At 36.6% G+C, this 13,606-nt stretch overlaps 3 protein-coding genes across 8 annotated transcripts in view; 2 read left to right on the top strand and 1 right to left on the bottom strand.

Annotated features, from left to right (window-relative positions):
• Positions 1 to 222: 222 nt before the first annotated feature.
• On the top strand, positions 223 to 2,046 carry LOC100646288 (transmembrane protein 231). Of its 2 annotated transcripts, none has more exons than XM_003394744.4 (5): positions 223 to 828; positions 987 to 1,150; positions 1,273 to 1,395; positions 1,497 to 1,701; positions 1,768 to 2,046. In XM_003394744.4, exons 1-5 carry the CDS (start codon positions 690 to 692, stop codon positions 2,028 to 2,030), a joined length of 894 nt encoding a protein of 297 aa, XP_003394792.1. In that variant the 5' UTR covers positions 223 to 689; the 3' UTR covers positions 2,031 to 2,046. The 2 variants fall into 2 exon arrangements, with proteins under 2 accessions (XP_003394792.1, XP_012163120.1); XM_012307730.3 differs by having other exon boundaries at positions 1,494 to 1,701.
• Positions 2,047 to 3,874: 1,828 nt separating this feature from the next.
• LOC100646102 (ubiquitin-conjugating enzyme E2Q-like protein CG4502) lies at positions 3,875 to 10,644 on the top strand. 3 transcript variants are annotated; one of them, XM_048405319.1, is made up of 5 exons: positions 3,875 to 4,400; positions 5,010 to 5,106; positions 5,563 to 5,883; positions 6,455 to 6,862; positions 8,503 to 10,644. In XM_048405319.1, exons 3-5 carry the CDS (start codon positions 5,632 to 5,634, stop codon positions 8,629 to 8,631), a joined length of 789 nt encoding a protein of 262 aa, XP_048261276.1. In that variant the 5' UTR covers positions 3,875 to 4,400; positions 5,010 to 5,106; positions 5,563 to 5,631; the 3' UTR covers positions 8,632 to 10,644. The 3 variants fall into 3 exon arrangements, with proteins under 3 accessions (XP_048261276.1, XP_012163115.1, XP_012163117.1); XM_012307725.3 differs by lacking the exon at positions 5,010 to 5,106; XM_012307727.3 differs by lacking the exons at positions 3,875 to 4,400; positions 5,010 to 5,106 and adding an exon at positions 5,162 to 5,183.
• Positions 9,378 to 13,606, bottom strand: part of LOC100645983 (large neutral amino acids transporter small subunit 2) — a 24,613-nt gene continuing 20,384 nt past the window's right edge. For all 3 annotated transcript variants that reach the window (XM_048405311.1, XM_012307728.3, XM_048405312.1), the window contains one exon: positions 9,378 to 13,210. In XM_048405311.1, the coding sequence (XP_048261268.1) occupies positions 13,149 to 13,210 (62 nt within the window). In that variant the 3' untranslated portion in view covers positions 9,378 to 13,148. The remainder of the gene's footprint in view (positions 13,211 to 13,606) is intronic.

Below are 13,606 nucleotides of genomic sequence, written 5' to 3'. Positions count from 1 at the left end.
TCGAGTATTCTTCGTACAACCGTCAACATGGACGAACGTAGGATTAGACATTTCAGTCGAACTACAGAACATGCTGTAAACGTGACTATCTTGAATTCGTTTTTAGTATTTTCTTACATAGTAAATTAATGTTTGACGATTGGTCCTATGTTGTCTATGCTAGTGTGCAATCAAAGAGGGCAGGCCCCTGACTTTATAGGTTCTTGTATATGATAACTTTAGTTGATTTCGGCGCTTGGCCGCATGGTGCAGCACTACTAGATCGGAAACAACCGGGTCCCCGTAAGCGTGAGCGCTTTCGTTCCCTTTGCTGGCCGAAAATGTTTGAGTAAAAAGATCTTTTTTTCATTCGAATATCAATATATAGGTGTTTCGGGAAGTTGAGAGAAGAAACTGAGATAAGTTTATACATTTTTATTGGAAATAAAAAGTTTCCAATAAATCAAGGAGCGGCGTTGGTGTGCATGCCTAATTAGGCAGAAGGACAGAAGGCGCCTCTGTGCAGCGTTCTCTTTCTTTTCCCACATCGCGTCCAGTTACACTGTGACATATAACCAAACTATCTTTATATATACCTACGTGTATATACATATACGTATATATATATATATATATATATATATATATATATATATATATATATATATATATATATATATGTATATGCCTTTTTCAAGCAACGCGCCAAAATGGCTACTCTCGAAATATTTTCAAGTCCTATCGATTATAAATACAAGAGTAAAATATGTTCTTTGAGCTCTCTCGTCGTACTATTTCTTATAGTTTTATCATTGATTAGCCCCTTTTTTATTATTTCGAACACAGGAGGTATATATATTTTAACATTTTATCTTTACACGTAGTTATGTCAATATATTTTAATTCTGCATAATTAGTAACATTCATAACTATGGTATTCTACTTTATGGCAACGTAATTTATATTTTTATATTCTGTATTACATAGTTGGTTAATACAATTTTCAGGTTACTCATTGAAAAATCGTGTACTAATGGAGAAGCCTGATGTATCGTTTAACTATAAATATATTTTGTTAGCAAACAGAGATTACAGTGTTAATCCTATAATTTGTTCAACTTTTAAAACATACAAGGATAACGAAATCAAGGATGACTGTATATTGATAAAGGTTTTATCTTTATATTATTATAATGCAAAAGATATGAATTATTACATTGATATTTGTAAACTGTTGTTATCGTATATGTATGTATGTATGCGTAAGAATTAATAAGAATTTAAAGATTTTAGGTTCGAGAAATAGATACAAATATGGATGGTAGAAAGGACATTTTAAAGTTTGAAGCACGCTTTTATACCGACGAACCTATAAGATCTCTTAAACTTTTACTTTTCTTCAATTTCCAACTAAAGGTAAAACCGTATGTTTGTTATTTTAATCGCATCTTTTTATCACTACTATATTATTCTCACTTTGTTATTTGTAAGCGTCGATATTAATTTTGTTATAGCAGTTGGTGGAGACGACGGTAGAATCCATTGCATATTTTGCTCATACGTTAAACGAAGAGGCGCAGAAAGTATGTTTCTACGGTGATTTGACATTGCAACAAAAGAGCGTGATCACTAGCGAAGGTTTATATGAAACTTATAATCACAGTATAGAAATTGCCGACTATTCCATAGATGAATTACTTATGGAGAATTTTAAGAGGAAATGTGAGTGGTGCTTTTCAATGTTATCCCTTACTACAAAGAAGTTACGGTAATAAAAATTTCTTTCAGTTGCAGCTAAAATAAGCGATAAATATGTAATGGAACAATCGGGTTATTCGAATGAAAACGTAGTAATTATCCAAGGAGAATTAGTTTATAGGGATTATTTAATTCATTATCAACCTAGTATTTGGGAAGAATTGAAATGGATATGGGTTCAATATTTGTCATGCTTTCTGGTATTTGCTTACGTAACTAAGCATGTGTTGGTTTTCTTATTTTCAAATCGATATTTAAATTGTTATATTATAAAACCGTGGAAGAATAAATAGTATCTGTAAGAATGAATAGAAGTATGATTTAATTGAATTTAATCGTTAAGCGAGTGAGTGTTAAAAATAGTGAAATTTACAACGCATTAGTGTCTATATTGTGTCTTTTTATACGAGTGTTTTTTATAGCGTTTAAAAGTTCTTTAAAATATCAGGAGATGATAATTAATTTTATTGGTAAATTATCGCTACACGTTAAATTATCTACTACGTATCTAGAGTCTAGATAAGATTTTTAATTTACGTACCATTTTCATGTTGTACTAAAAGGTTGACCAGTTACAATCTGCCCCTATATAATCTAATATTTGCCAATACGATACGCGTAAATTGGATCGATATTAAGTTATTAAATTTATTTGGATTAAACAGGGCCGCAGATTGTATAGATTCGTAAGGGTAATATAGCGAATAAATTATAATATTATATAAATCGAACGACGCGTGATGGATTCTCAATTTTATACTGTACAACTTGGTTATAATATGATAGCTGTATTATACAATGAAATTTGTTTTAAAGGAAAAATTCGGAATGCCGTGTACCATTTTATCGTGTCGTGCAAAGGATCAGAAATTTTGTTGAGTTTATTTTATCGTTTAATTTTTTATGCACTTCTATTATCTAATATCGTAGATCATTATCTTTCGTTGCGATCGATTTTCTCGGATCGAATATATTTCCTTCTTGGATACTCGTTTCTTTTCTATAGCTATATAGCTTATGATAGCTTAAAGTATCGCTATACGGCTAAGTAAAGCACTATACTTACGGTTTATAACGCGGTTCCGCATAAATAAATATTTATCGATTATGCGATGTATTTTAAACGCGTGCAAAACAATAACAAATGTATTTTAAAATTTGTAATCAATTAGAAACTTATCTAGCTAACCATGTCTCTTAATTCGATGTAATTTATTACATAATAATTTCATTCACGCACGCACGCACGCACGCACGCGTAGAGGCGCGCTATAATAGTTAATAGTTGGTCTCGTATCGCGCATGATACTACGAATAATTACGGTAAAAAATAATTGAATGATTGGTACGATAAAGTAGACGGGCATTATTTGATTAAAGTGACATTTAGGTTGTTGTACGATATCTCTTATATGTTATAAAGAAATCGTTCTAATATGTTACTGCTTAATATTGCTATTCCAGAAGGAATTTATTATATTTTTGGAAATAGGCTTTTATTTATTTATCGTGAAATAACGATGTAATAATTGGAGGTATTCGTTGTACATAAACTTGTGGACGATATAGCGAAATTTTTTACAGACAAACTATTTGTGCAGAGAAATTGTTCGCGATTAATAAATTAATAAAAATGATAAAAAGAGTTATTTTTGAAAAGATAATGGTTCGTACTCGTTTGAAATTTTTCGACGTATCGATGCTCATCCGTAACGTTTCGTATAATGCGGCGCTTCTTATAAAACCATATACAGCGTATACGAATTACCGCGTAACTGAGTTATCGCGTAACAGAATTACTGGAAATGGCGAAAACTTTTACAACTGCCATACTGCTATATACTAGTGGGCGGTAGTGGCGTAGCAGTGAAATGAAAAATGTCGGATAATGGTCCGTGATTAAAGGATCATGAATTATCATAGGATGATAATTAGCCGACATAGGTGTAAAACATTAGGTTTTTAAAAGATCGTATAAATCGGGATTTTGCTTGGAATAAAATGGGCTGAAACGCGCTTCTAATTTCGCTATTTATCGCGAAACGACCTGCTTGTCATCGAGGACGACTGGACCTGATGGAAACAATAAATCTCTCGGTAAATTCAGATTAGACGATTCGAAATCTCTATGGAAAGTATAGGCGATAAGAAAGATTAAAAGCGATAATAATAAAATAAAATGTGTAAAAGACAGGACAGTAAAATGTTCGGATAGGCTGGAAAATGTTGTAAAATCGTAATTAAAACAGACTCGACGATCGGAGCTAACGATATATATATATATATATATATAGTTGACAGAGTTGCTTTTCTCGCGATTTATCTCGTAAATTTTAAGATAAGTTTTAACTTTTAACGTAACATTTGAAAATTCGAAAGTCGGTAATAAGGTGTTGGTCTGGATGAGGTTAAGGAACGGCCCTGGGCATGGTCGCTAGCAACCCTTCCGAACTACGCGCCCGGCCAGTTTCAACGAGGGTGGAGACTGCGCCGTGTTTCGTTGTCGTCTACCTATTACGTCCGTGCGTGCTCTCGAGACGAACGCATCGCGCCTCTTCTCTCCGTTATTTATATACGACGGACGCGTTGGTGGCCGATGTTTAACGATGACTCGGAAACGGTCGTCCAAACGGAATAACCGCTGATCGTAAAGGGAGAAAAGGGTGAGTGGTGCAGCGTTGCAAACGACTCGTGTTGAATACAGACTGCTGCGGATGCTGGCGCGATATTCACCGAACCTCGCCTCGCACCAATCACTTTTTCATACGTTACTTTCCTTTGTCTTTCTCTTCTTACGTCTAATTATTCCGCTAAAAAGATACTCGTTCTTTGGCAATATAGGAAACCTGTTTCTCCATTAATCAAAGATTAACGAGTAGCGTGACGTTATGAAACGAATCGTATACATCGTATACATGGTATACATGGTTTACACGTTGCTGGATGTGGAGCTTGTGGTTCTACCGTTTTACCACCATAGACCGAGAACAGAGATTCGTGCGCGCGCGCGCGCGTGCGCGCGTGTGTGTGTGTGTCGTAGAAGGCGCGTTATCGCGTGTATCGTTAATTCGTGTTGCGAGAAAATCCTTTTATACCGTTCCAGTTAGTTTGACTAATAATAATAATAATAACAATAATAATAATAACAACAACAACAACAACAACAACAATTCGTTTATTTATATGATCGCGAATGATATCAAATGTATTTATATTAAATGTATCTGTCCACGTTATTATAAAAAATGTGCTTGTATCGCTTTCTTTTTCAGGGAGACGTCAGAGAATCGAGAGATTTCACATTCTTCGCGTAAATCTACTAATTACAGTTTGCAGTTTGAAGTTTTCCAAAAGCTTCGAGTAGATCTAGTACGTTGTTAAAAATTAGTAAAAATCGAACGACTCGTGTATCGAAACGTGTATGTGTGTGAAAATTATGGGAAAACGTAAGATATTAAGCGTAGAAACGCGCAGAATGAATACACGGTAATACGGAAAAGACATAGAAAATATTCAAAGTAGTGCTTTCGTGGTAAACATTTAGCGAATGAGACGAAGGTTGTGTTTATCGTTAGGTGGAAATTAGGTCGAAACAAGCGTTGTTTACAACGACGTAAAGTTTCATAAAAAGTCGATGCCCATATCGAGGGATAAGTATGAAACGGAACGGTTGAAAGACTCGAGTTTGTACGAATTTTAAAGCGTTATAACGGAAATCGAAATTTCAATGTTCGATCGTACCTTCTTGACGAGCCTCATCGCCCACCTTTGAACGATAAACGATAAATTAAACGATATATTTTTAATCGTATCGATTCGTTTCAGATGGTAGAAATTGAACAAACAGAAAATTACGATTATAAATAAATAGCGTATCGTAAAGCTGGCAGAAGCATGTCTACGAGATCGAAGGAGAAAGTGGTGGCTGCTTTTCGAAAATTCTTTCGACCCTCGGAGAAGATCTCGGAGCAAGACGGAGCAAGCAGTTCGACGAGTTCTCCGTCCAGGAGGCTTCTGAGCCGACATCATCGCCCGGATGCGGTCACTCCTACCGATGCCACATTGTCCGACAATGCCGGCGCTAGCAATTCTAATCACGCGACTTGTTTCTTCAAGTCAAAAAAATCTACCGCTAATTCCACGCAGGTATTTTTCTTACTACGTCTATTTATTACCAATACACCGTACTGATGTATTTACAGATGTGTTCTTGATATTTTGATATTATTTCGATATAGACCGTGTTCGTTATGGCGCGATCGTTAGCGAAGGCTAACGTTCGACCAAGTTGAACGTGTATTTGCGAACGCGGATCAAATTCAATATGGAAGATTCGCTGATTTCGTATTGCATCCGATAAGACGGGGATATCGTCGTTCGTAAAGCCGCGAATAAACAATTTACGTTAGGTATGACAGGTAACCGGATGATCGTTGGTAGCAGATGACGAACAAGATAGTAAATATCGTTTCGGGTCCGTTAGTTTCCCCCGTTAATTTCAACGTTTCGGTACTTTGCGTTAGTAGCGTCGTTAATAGAGATATCTTCACATGGCGCGTCGTTCTCGGGAAAATCGTTAGTTGGTAGAGATCAAACGGTTTCTTCTCGACGAGCTGTGGTTATCGAAACGTGGTTAACGAGGTTAAAATAAAGGCTTGTTACGAACGTGAAATAACGAAACTTTATGGTTGGTTTCGTAATTTTAACGTTATTTCAGGGAACGGTTGCGATGCCGGATAAGAGAGTTCGTTTACGTCGCTTGATGAAGGAACTGAGCGAAATTCAGAGGACGCAGAATCGACTCGAGTCAACGTTCACCGCGGAGTTGGTGAACGACAATTTGTTCGAGTGGCACGTGAGACTGCACAAGATCGATCCGGAAAGTGAACTGGCCGCGGACATGAGGGAGCTCGATATACCTTACATACTTTTGCACGTGGTGTTTCCTGAGAATTTCCCGTTCGCTCCGCCTTTTATGCGCGTTATTTCGCCAAGAATCGAGAAAGGCTTCGTTATGGAAGGCGGTGCGATCTGTATGGAGCTTCTCACGCCCAGAGGATGGGCCAGTGCGTACACGATCGAAGCTGTTATCACGCAATTCGCGGCCAGCATCGTTAAAGGCCAGGTAAAATATCCTTTTCGACCTTCTTCGCGATCTTTCGCTCGTTCGAGAGTTTCGAAAAGATCCTCCACGATCCTCGACGATCGGATATGTTTTTATTACAAAAGGGCCGTAACAGGCCTGGTTATTCCTACACACCGTATATCGAAAGTATAGACGAAAGCGTGTCCCGAGCCAAGTCGACGAACCAATATTTTCCGTCAGTTTGAGCAACCGTTTTTATTCCTATTCTATTTCTTCGAAGGTTCGCCGATAAACGGAAAAACGTTGTTCCACGTCTTTTGCTCATTCTCGACGCGGAATCTGACTTTTCGTAGGCCGAAGCGTCGACTTGGCGATATGGTCGATGGCGATAGAACGAATAGTTAGAGAATAAGGTGTCGTAGCTAAGGCGCGAGTACGACGACTTGCTTGCAACAACGCGATAGAGATTGCCAAGCGAAAGGAGACCGTGTCTCAGGATGCTGGGAATAATCTCGAAGCGACTATTGGGAAAAGAAAGTTACAAAGCCAGAGCGAGTATCCCGAATCTGAGATTAAGGATATATATTTTCTAGCTAGATTCGACATTTCTATTCGATAGAAAACCCAAAGTGCAAGTCTCCGTACGATGTTTCGCGATGGAAAAGATTGTAAAATCAAAGTGGCGAATCCCGTTTACCATCCATAGGATCCTCTAACTGGATTGCATTTAACAGTTTCGAGGCCGGTTGATCGTTTTTGCGGTTGATCATTTAACGTTAACGTTAACGTTATCGTCATCGTTATACGTTATACGTTATACGGAAATAAGAGCGGATTATACGCCTTGAGTGAATATCGTTTTAAGGCTAGTGCTATCGAAGCCGAGCGTTGCAAGAAAGTAAAGCAAGTACTTTGTCATGCGTCGTAGCTTATGGATAACAAGTGGTTAAATAAAAAGAGGAAAGAAACAACGACGGTAAGATGGTTGGCGGTAGCCATTCGGTAACCGAGAAGAGATAGCACCGTACGTACGATAAACGAGTGGAACGTTTGTTGGAAATAGGGCCGGATCGCTTACAGCGTTGAGTCTAATATAGAGTCATCGTTGCTCGGACGGCCGATCCTCGACAGATCGACGGAAAGATCCAGAACTACGACGATCCGGCGATCCTGAACCGGTTATTCCCCGCATACGGTACACCGATTGCCCTCTGCTTTCGTAGCATTTCAACGCGTATATAAATCTGCGCGTATGATATCAGGATTGCTTGAATTTTCATAAAATCGTTTTAGCTTTTCAAGAAACTCGAAAAGTCGTTTTAACGTTTTGAAAAGTTTGACCAACTGCTTGTTCGCCAAGTCGGCTAATCGTTATCGGTTAAATATACGTATATCGGGTGGTGAGAAAAGTTTCTTTCGTTTTATAAGGAAATAATGGATCCATTTCGTTCTATCGAGACAAAGATCACAACGTTCGATAGATTAGGTTTCGTGTTTCTATAAAGACGCATCGTTGTAAAACACGCGTCTGTAAAGGAAAAATACTTTCCGGATAATCTAATGTAATATATATCTCGGTTAAACGTTAGAGCCGTTAATTACGTAAGAATAATCTTCCTTGTATATGTATAGAAAAATTTATCAGAAAAAACAATTACACGCACCAAACTATTTTTCAGGGCCGCGTAGCGAGAAAACCAAAGACCAGCAAAGAATTTAACAGACGTTCCGCCGAAGAATCCTTCAGAAGTCTAGTAAAAACGCACGAGAAGTATGGTTGGGTTACGCCGCCGCTTACAGAAGGATAACTCTGCAGAGTTCCTTCCGAAGGAACGTAAGACTTTGTTGTTATTTAAGAATTCATGCTCGCGATCAACAGGTTTCGGATGTGACTTCGGTTTGTATCATTACGGGAAATATTCGATAATCGCGCAAAGATCCGGCCTCCAGTTTTGTCAATTGCGCGCACGTGAAAACGATCCTCTTCCTAGATCGGAGAAAATTGGAAAACTGAGATTTTAGACGTGCCAAATTTTTCACTCGTGATCGATGAAACCTGTTTTTACCAACAGCTTTGTCACATTTTTCCGATTAGAACGACACCGAATACCATGTTATTTCGAGCATATTTGTTTACTTAGCAAACGATAATTAATCACATATCAAGTAGCAAATGTAATTCGAATTACATCGCGTGATTGGCTCATGGTGAATTCGTACAATCGTTCCGTTCTCTTCGAGTTCCATCATCATCTTTTTAATACCTTGTAAAGCGCGACATTTTTTCATCTTTTCTTTTTCCCCACGCGTATAACCGTTCATCTCGCTTGTAATATCTCGTCCGAGATATTACACACTCTGTTTCTGCTTACGATCGTGTCGTTCCGTGTCAGCGTATACATCGCTATCGAACGTCGGTCGTCTGGCTCGATCGAAACGGTTCGATCGAAAGTATCGAGCCAAACCCGATACATCGACGATAAATACATCGCTTTTAATCGAGTTACGAATTATAACGGGCGTTTCTTGTATTCCTGCAGCCTCGCATATGCCCTATTTTCTTTTTTTTTTTTTTTTGCAAACGAAAGAATAATCGGCCGGCATCCAATACCGATTCGTGTACGCTGCCACGGACGTATAATTACAAATAGAAATACATTGCAGCGATACCTTACGATATCTCGGAAATAAAGCGACACCTAAACGGTTATATATACGGAGAGGACGGATCGGTTCTACGAGTTCGTCGCGCTCGTTTTAATCAGAAACATCTATCAAATACGTTGGTAAAACTTTTATTAAGAAATGGCGAAAAACGATAAAGTTTCGACTTTAAATTGGTATAGAATTAGTAGTGAGTACGGACGAGGACCGTGCGTCATTCTGTACGCTTATCGAATGCTTTCTGTACTTCCTTTTCCCGGAAACGATGTAACCGCGTTATAATCGCATTAAATGTTGCTTTTATAAATGACAGGTAACGTAACACGTAGTTGAAAAAGGAAGGTGGAAATCAAGAATTTGTTAATTCGGTCGAAACGATTATGATAAAGCTCGAGATTTAGTTACGAAAACGTTATTTTACCAATTCCATGTTGAATGGATTATCGGTAAAACTATCACGATCCTACTACGAGTAATAAACACAACCTAGTGATAAATATTTTATAACTTTTACGTGGGTATCTAAATATATTTACAAATATTTTTGTTAACTTGTTACCAAAAAATGTCTTTCATCCAGCGAATTAGTTTCGTTCCATTAAAACGCATTAAAACGCATTAAAAGAATAAGAATTTCGCGGTATAGAAGGAACGTGACGTTCGTTACAACGATCGAGTAGTCTCTCGATTCTGTATTTCTTTGTTTCAACTCTTATTGACTTGGGCATACGATGCTACAAACACGTGCATACATTTTTATATCGCGCCGATTAACATTTGTAAAAAAAAAAAAGAAAAAAAAAGCGTAGCGTTAAGTTTAGCTTTTATCATGCTAGCCAATTTCCAAACATACTTCATAGCACTGTATAATATAATTTTCAGTATTCTGAAATTGACAACATTATTCTATATATGCATATGAATGCGCGAAACATTCTATACTAATTGTAAATCGACTCAAATATATACATCGTCCAATTGTATTTACTCGATACTGTTGTCTCTATGATCGATCGTGAAATGAAAATGAGCGAAAGATATTCGGTTAAAAGATTATATCCAGTTTGTTATTCGATCGAAAACATCGGTAACGATTAGCATTGTTTATCTAGCATTGCGGCTAGAAAATGATTAAATAAAAAGATTTGTTACATCGATACATCGTTTATTACACCTATCGTGATATTTGTTGCTTACGCTTTTCTCATTCTTTCGCACTTTCATTCGGTACGTTTTAATTTCGATTTCTTCGGAAGCGCGATTACAGTGAAAATATTTCAAGTTCCGATCGCGCCGATCATTTTAAAAGATAATGAGAACGCTTTTCGTTATCTTTCAAACGATTCAGGATCGGTTAACATATTCGGAACGTTACTACTACTACTAATTGAACGAATAACGACCAATTTAACAGCAACGAACGTAATTAAATATATATAAAAGTATATAACAACAGGTTTTGCGTACAATCGCAGTCGTATCGAAAAATTTTAATTGCAAAATTCTTGTTACACGCGCTACACGCATAAGGCACATTGTCGATCGCTATCCTTTTGAACGCATTTACTATCACCGTATGATAATTAATTGCTTATAACGTGTTTCAAAAGGCCTAGTGTTTTACATATTAGCTTTCTGTTTCTTAGAAAATACGTATTATCTAAATTCTAAATTAAATTTATGCATCGTAGTTAAAATCGGGAAAGTCCCTAGAAAAAAAGCTAAGAAGGCGTTGTTACAACGATACGAATAGCTGATCAACTAATAAGCGGTATAAAATATTATCTCGTTGTAAAGTATCTTTGTTATGTTATATAAAATAACCGGTATTGTTTGATATAGCGAGTGTGCGAGATACCGGTCGATTTTTCTACCTTTTAAATGCATTACTTGACCAGACGTGTCATACGTTAGTAGCGGGAATACAATCGTGAATTACAATCAAAGTATAGCTTTCAGCGCGTTAATTATAGAATAATGATCGTTTCTCTTTTCAACGTTCTACAAATAATTTAACGTAACTAAATAGGATTATGGCGCGATAGACGAAATTACTTACTATCATTGGTTTACGGACCAACGCTGGTGTATGGCGTTCGCGTTATCGAACGAGGCGAGCGTAGTTGATCGAATTGCGATAAATAATTTATAACGCTTCGTTTTGTGTATGTACAATTAAATAGTTTAAATACAACACGCGGTTCTACTACCTGAATTTACAGTTATTATGCGTCTATTAATAAAATAATACCCGATACGTATTATTTTAATAATTACAAACAAATGCAAAATTCACATTTTCTTACGAGGTGAAATGTGTTTAAAAGATGCCTAAAACGACGCACGACCATGAATCGATCAAATAGGTTTTTCCGCGATAGCGAATATTTTATGTATCGTCGATTAATTTTGGCCAATGCACGATACGGAGCACGTGTATTATCGCGAGACAAATACTTGTTGCAGTCTTATGTGATTTTATACACACGTATTATCTACAGAACACGGTAAACAACGTTATAGCTAACACATACAAAGTGGTTAATAATCGTTGATTCGCCTAAGAACAAAGAAGATTACGGGGGAAAATGAAAAGTAAAGAGTATTTGAGTTTTTTAAGCGAGCAAGAGTATCGATTACCATGGAAATTACGATCTTTGTAAGGCTTTGTTCCGTATGTATGTACCTTTTTCCTGCTTTTTCTTAAAGCTTTTTCTATTCGTCGATTTAAAATCGATCGTTTAAGGAAGACAAAGCGCGAAGAAACGTTTAACGGTGCCAAACGATTCTGTCGTAAGATAGATTTCATCTAGGCAAAGAGATCACGCAACGAGACGAAAATCGTTTCTCCAGAGACGATAAGAAGTCGTTAAAATTTGTTATCAAGGCAATTAAGAAAATGAAATCAAGGAATTACATGCAAAGATAGAAATTACGTAAAAAGAGAAGTTCGCGTGTTCCTTTACTTTTCTGCTTTTCCCTTTTCTACTTTTTCTCATTCGTCCGGGATAATTCTACTTAATATGTATTTACAAATTCTATAATAAATGAGCGATTGACTTTCTAAGATTCTCATTAGCTGTATACTTTTCAGTGCATCTATTTATCTCTTTATACTTTATATTATAGCTCGTTGTAGCTTCGAAGCGAAGCAGTTCGAATAAACGAGAAATTTAGTAAATGAAATTGAAAGCGAAAGAGCAGACGATTCACTTCTGGTTAAACGCAACTAATATCCAGCGATTCTTAATATCTTAATATCTAGCAAATCTACGCTATGCGATCGTTGCGAATATGAATTATTAGAAAATGTTATCGCATATAATCGATGAACCGCCCGATTGACATATTGACAGGCAATGAAAATCGTGGACATATCGTTCGTAATAGGTATATAAAAATACGAATCAAGCGCGATCGATTCGTTCGTTTATAAATTCTACGAGAAACAACGTATGTTTGTAGATTTCGTTGGAATGTTGGGCACGTTCGGATCTGTTTAACTCGTAATAAAATAATCATAGTTGTCGTTGGTATTTATAAATGGAGAAATCGATAGATGGATGTAGCGCGCATTCGCACTATAGAAGTTTCTATACCAAATTGATTATAAGATAATCGTAAATGTTAATTATAGTAGAACGGCGCTTGTGAACGGTGATCAATCGCTTTTCTCCTCTTGCACGCACATGAATAATTTAGCGCAGATCATGTTGAAATTGTCTGCAAAAAGTGAAGAACTTTTGATTATATAAATAACGTATGCTCCATGCTAAAATGAAATCTATTTTCTATTTTCTTTTAATTACTTTCTAGACTGCGGGCATTTACTCGTTTACGTTGTAGATCGAATGCAAAAATATAAAAAAAATACAGGAACAACGATGTAAAAATATTGGAAAATATATCAAAATTAGAGCAACATCGAGTATCGTAGATACAAAAAACATTCGTTCGTTATTCGCTTTGCTACCTTATCTTAAATAACGTTATTCGAACAATAAAATCAATTATTCGAATATTCGTTACTCTATCGAGCGTGATAAATGAAAAGAATGTAGGCAAGTCTGAGTATCGTTAGATTTTGAAAATACTCTGTTAAGAAAAGAATCGGTAGGG

This window comes from Bombus terrestris, chromosome 4 (assembly GCF_910591885.1).
Source record: "Bombus terrestris chromosome 4, iyBomTerr1.2, whole genome shotgun sequence".
NCBI lineage: Eukaryota > Metazoa > Arthropoda > Insecta > Hymenoptera > Apidae > Bombus > Bombus terrestris.
Note: the sequence above shows the minus strand (reverse complement) of the source record. Positions and strands in the feature narration are given on the sequence as shown.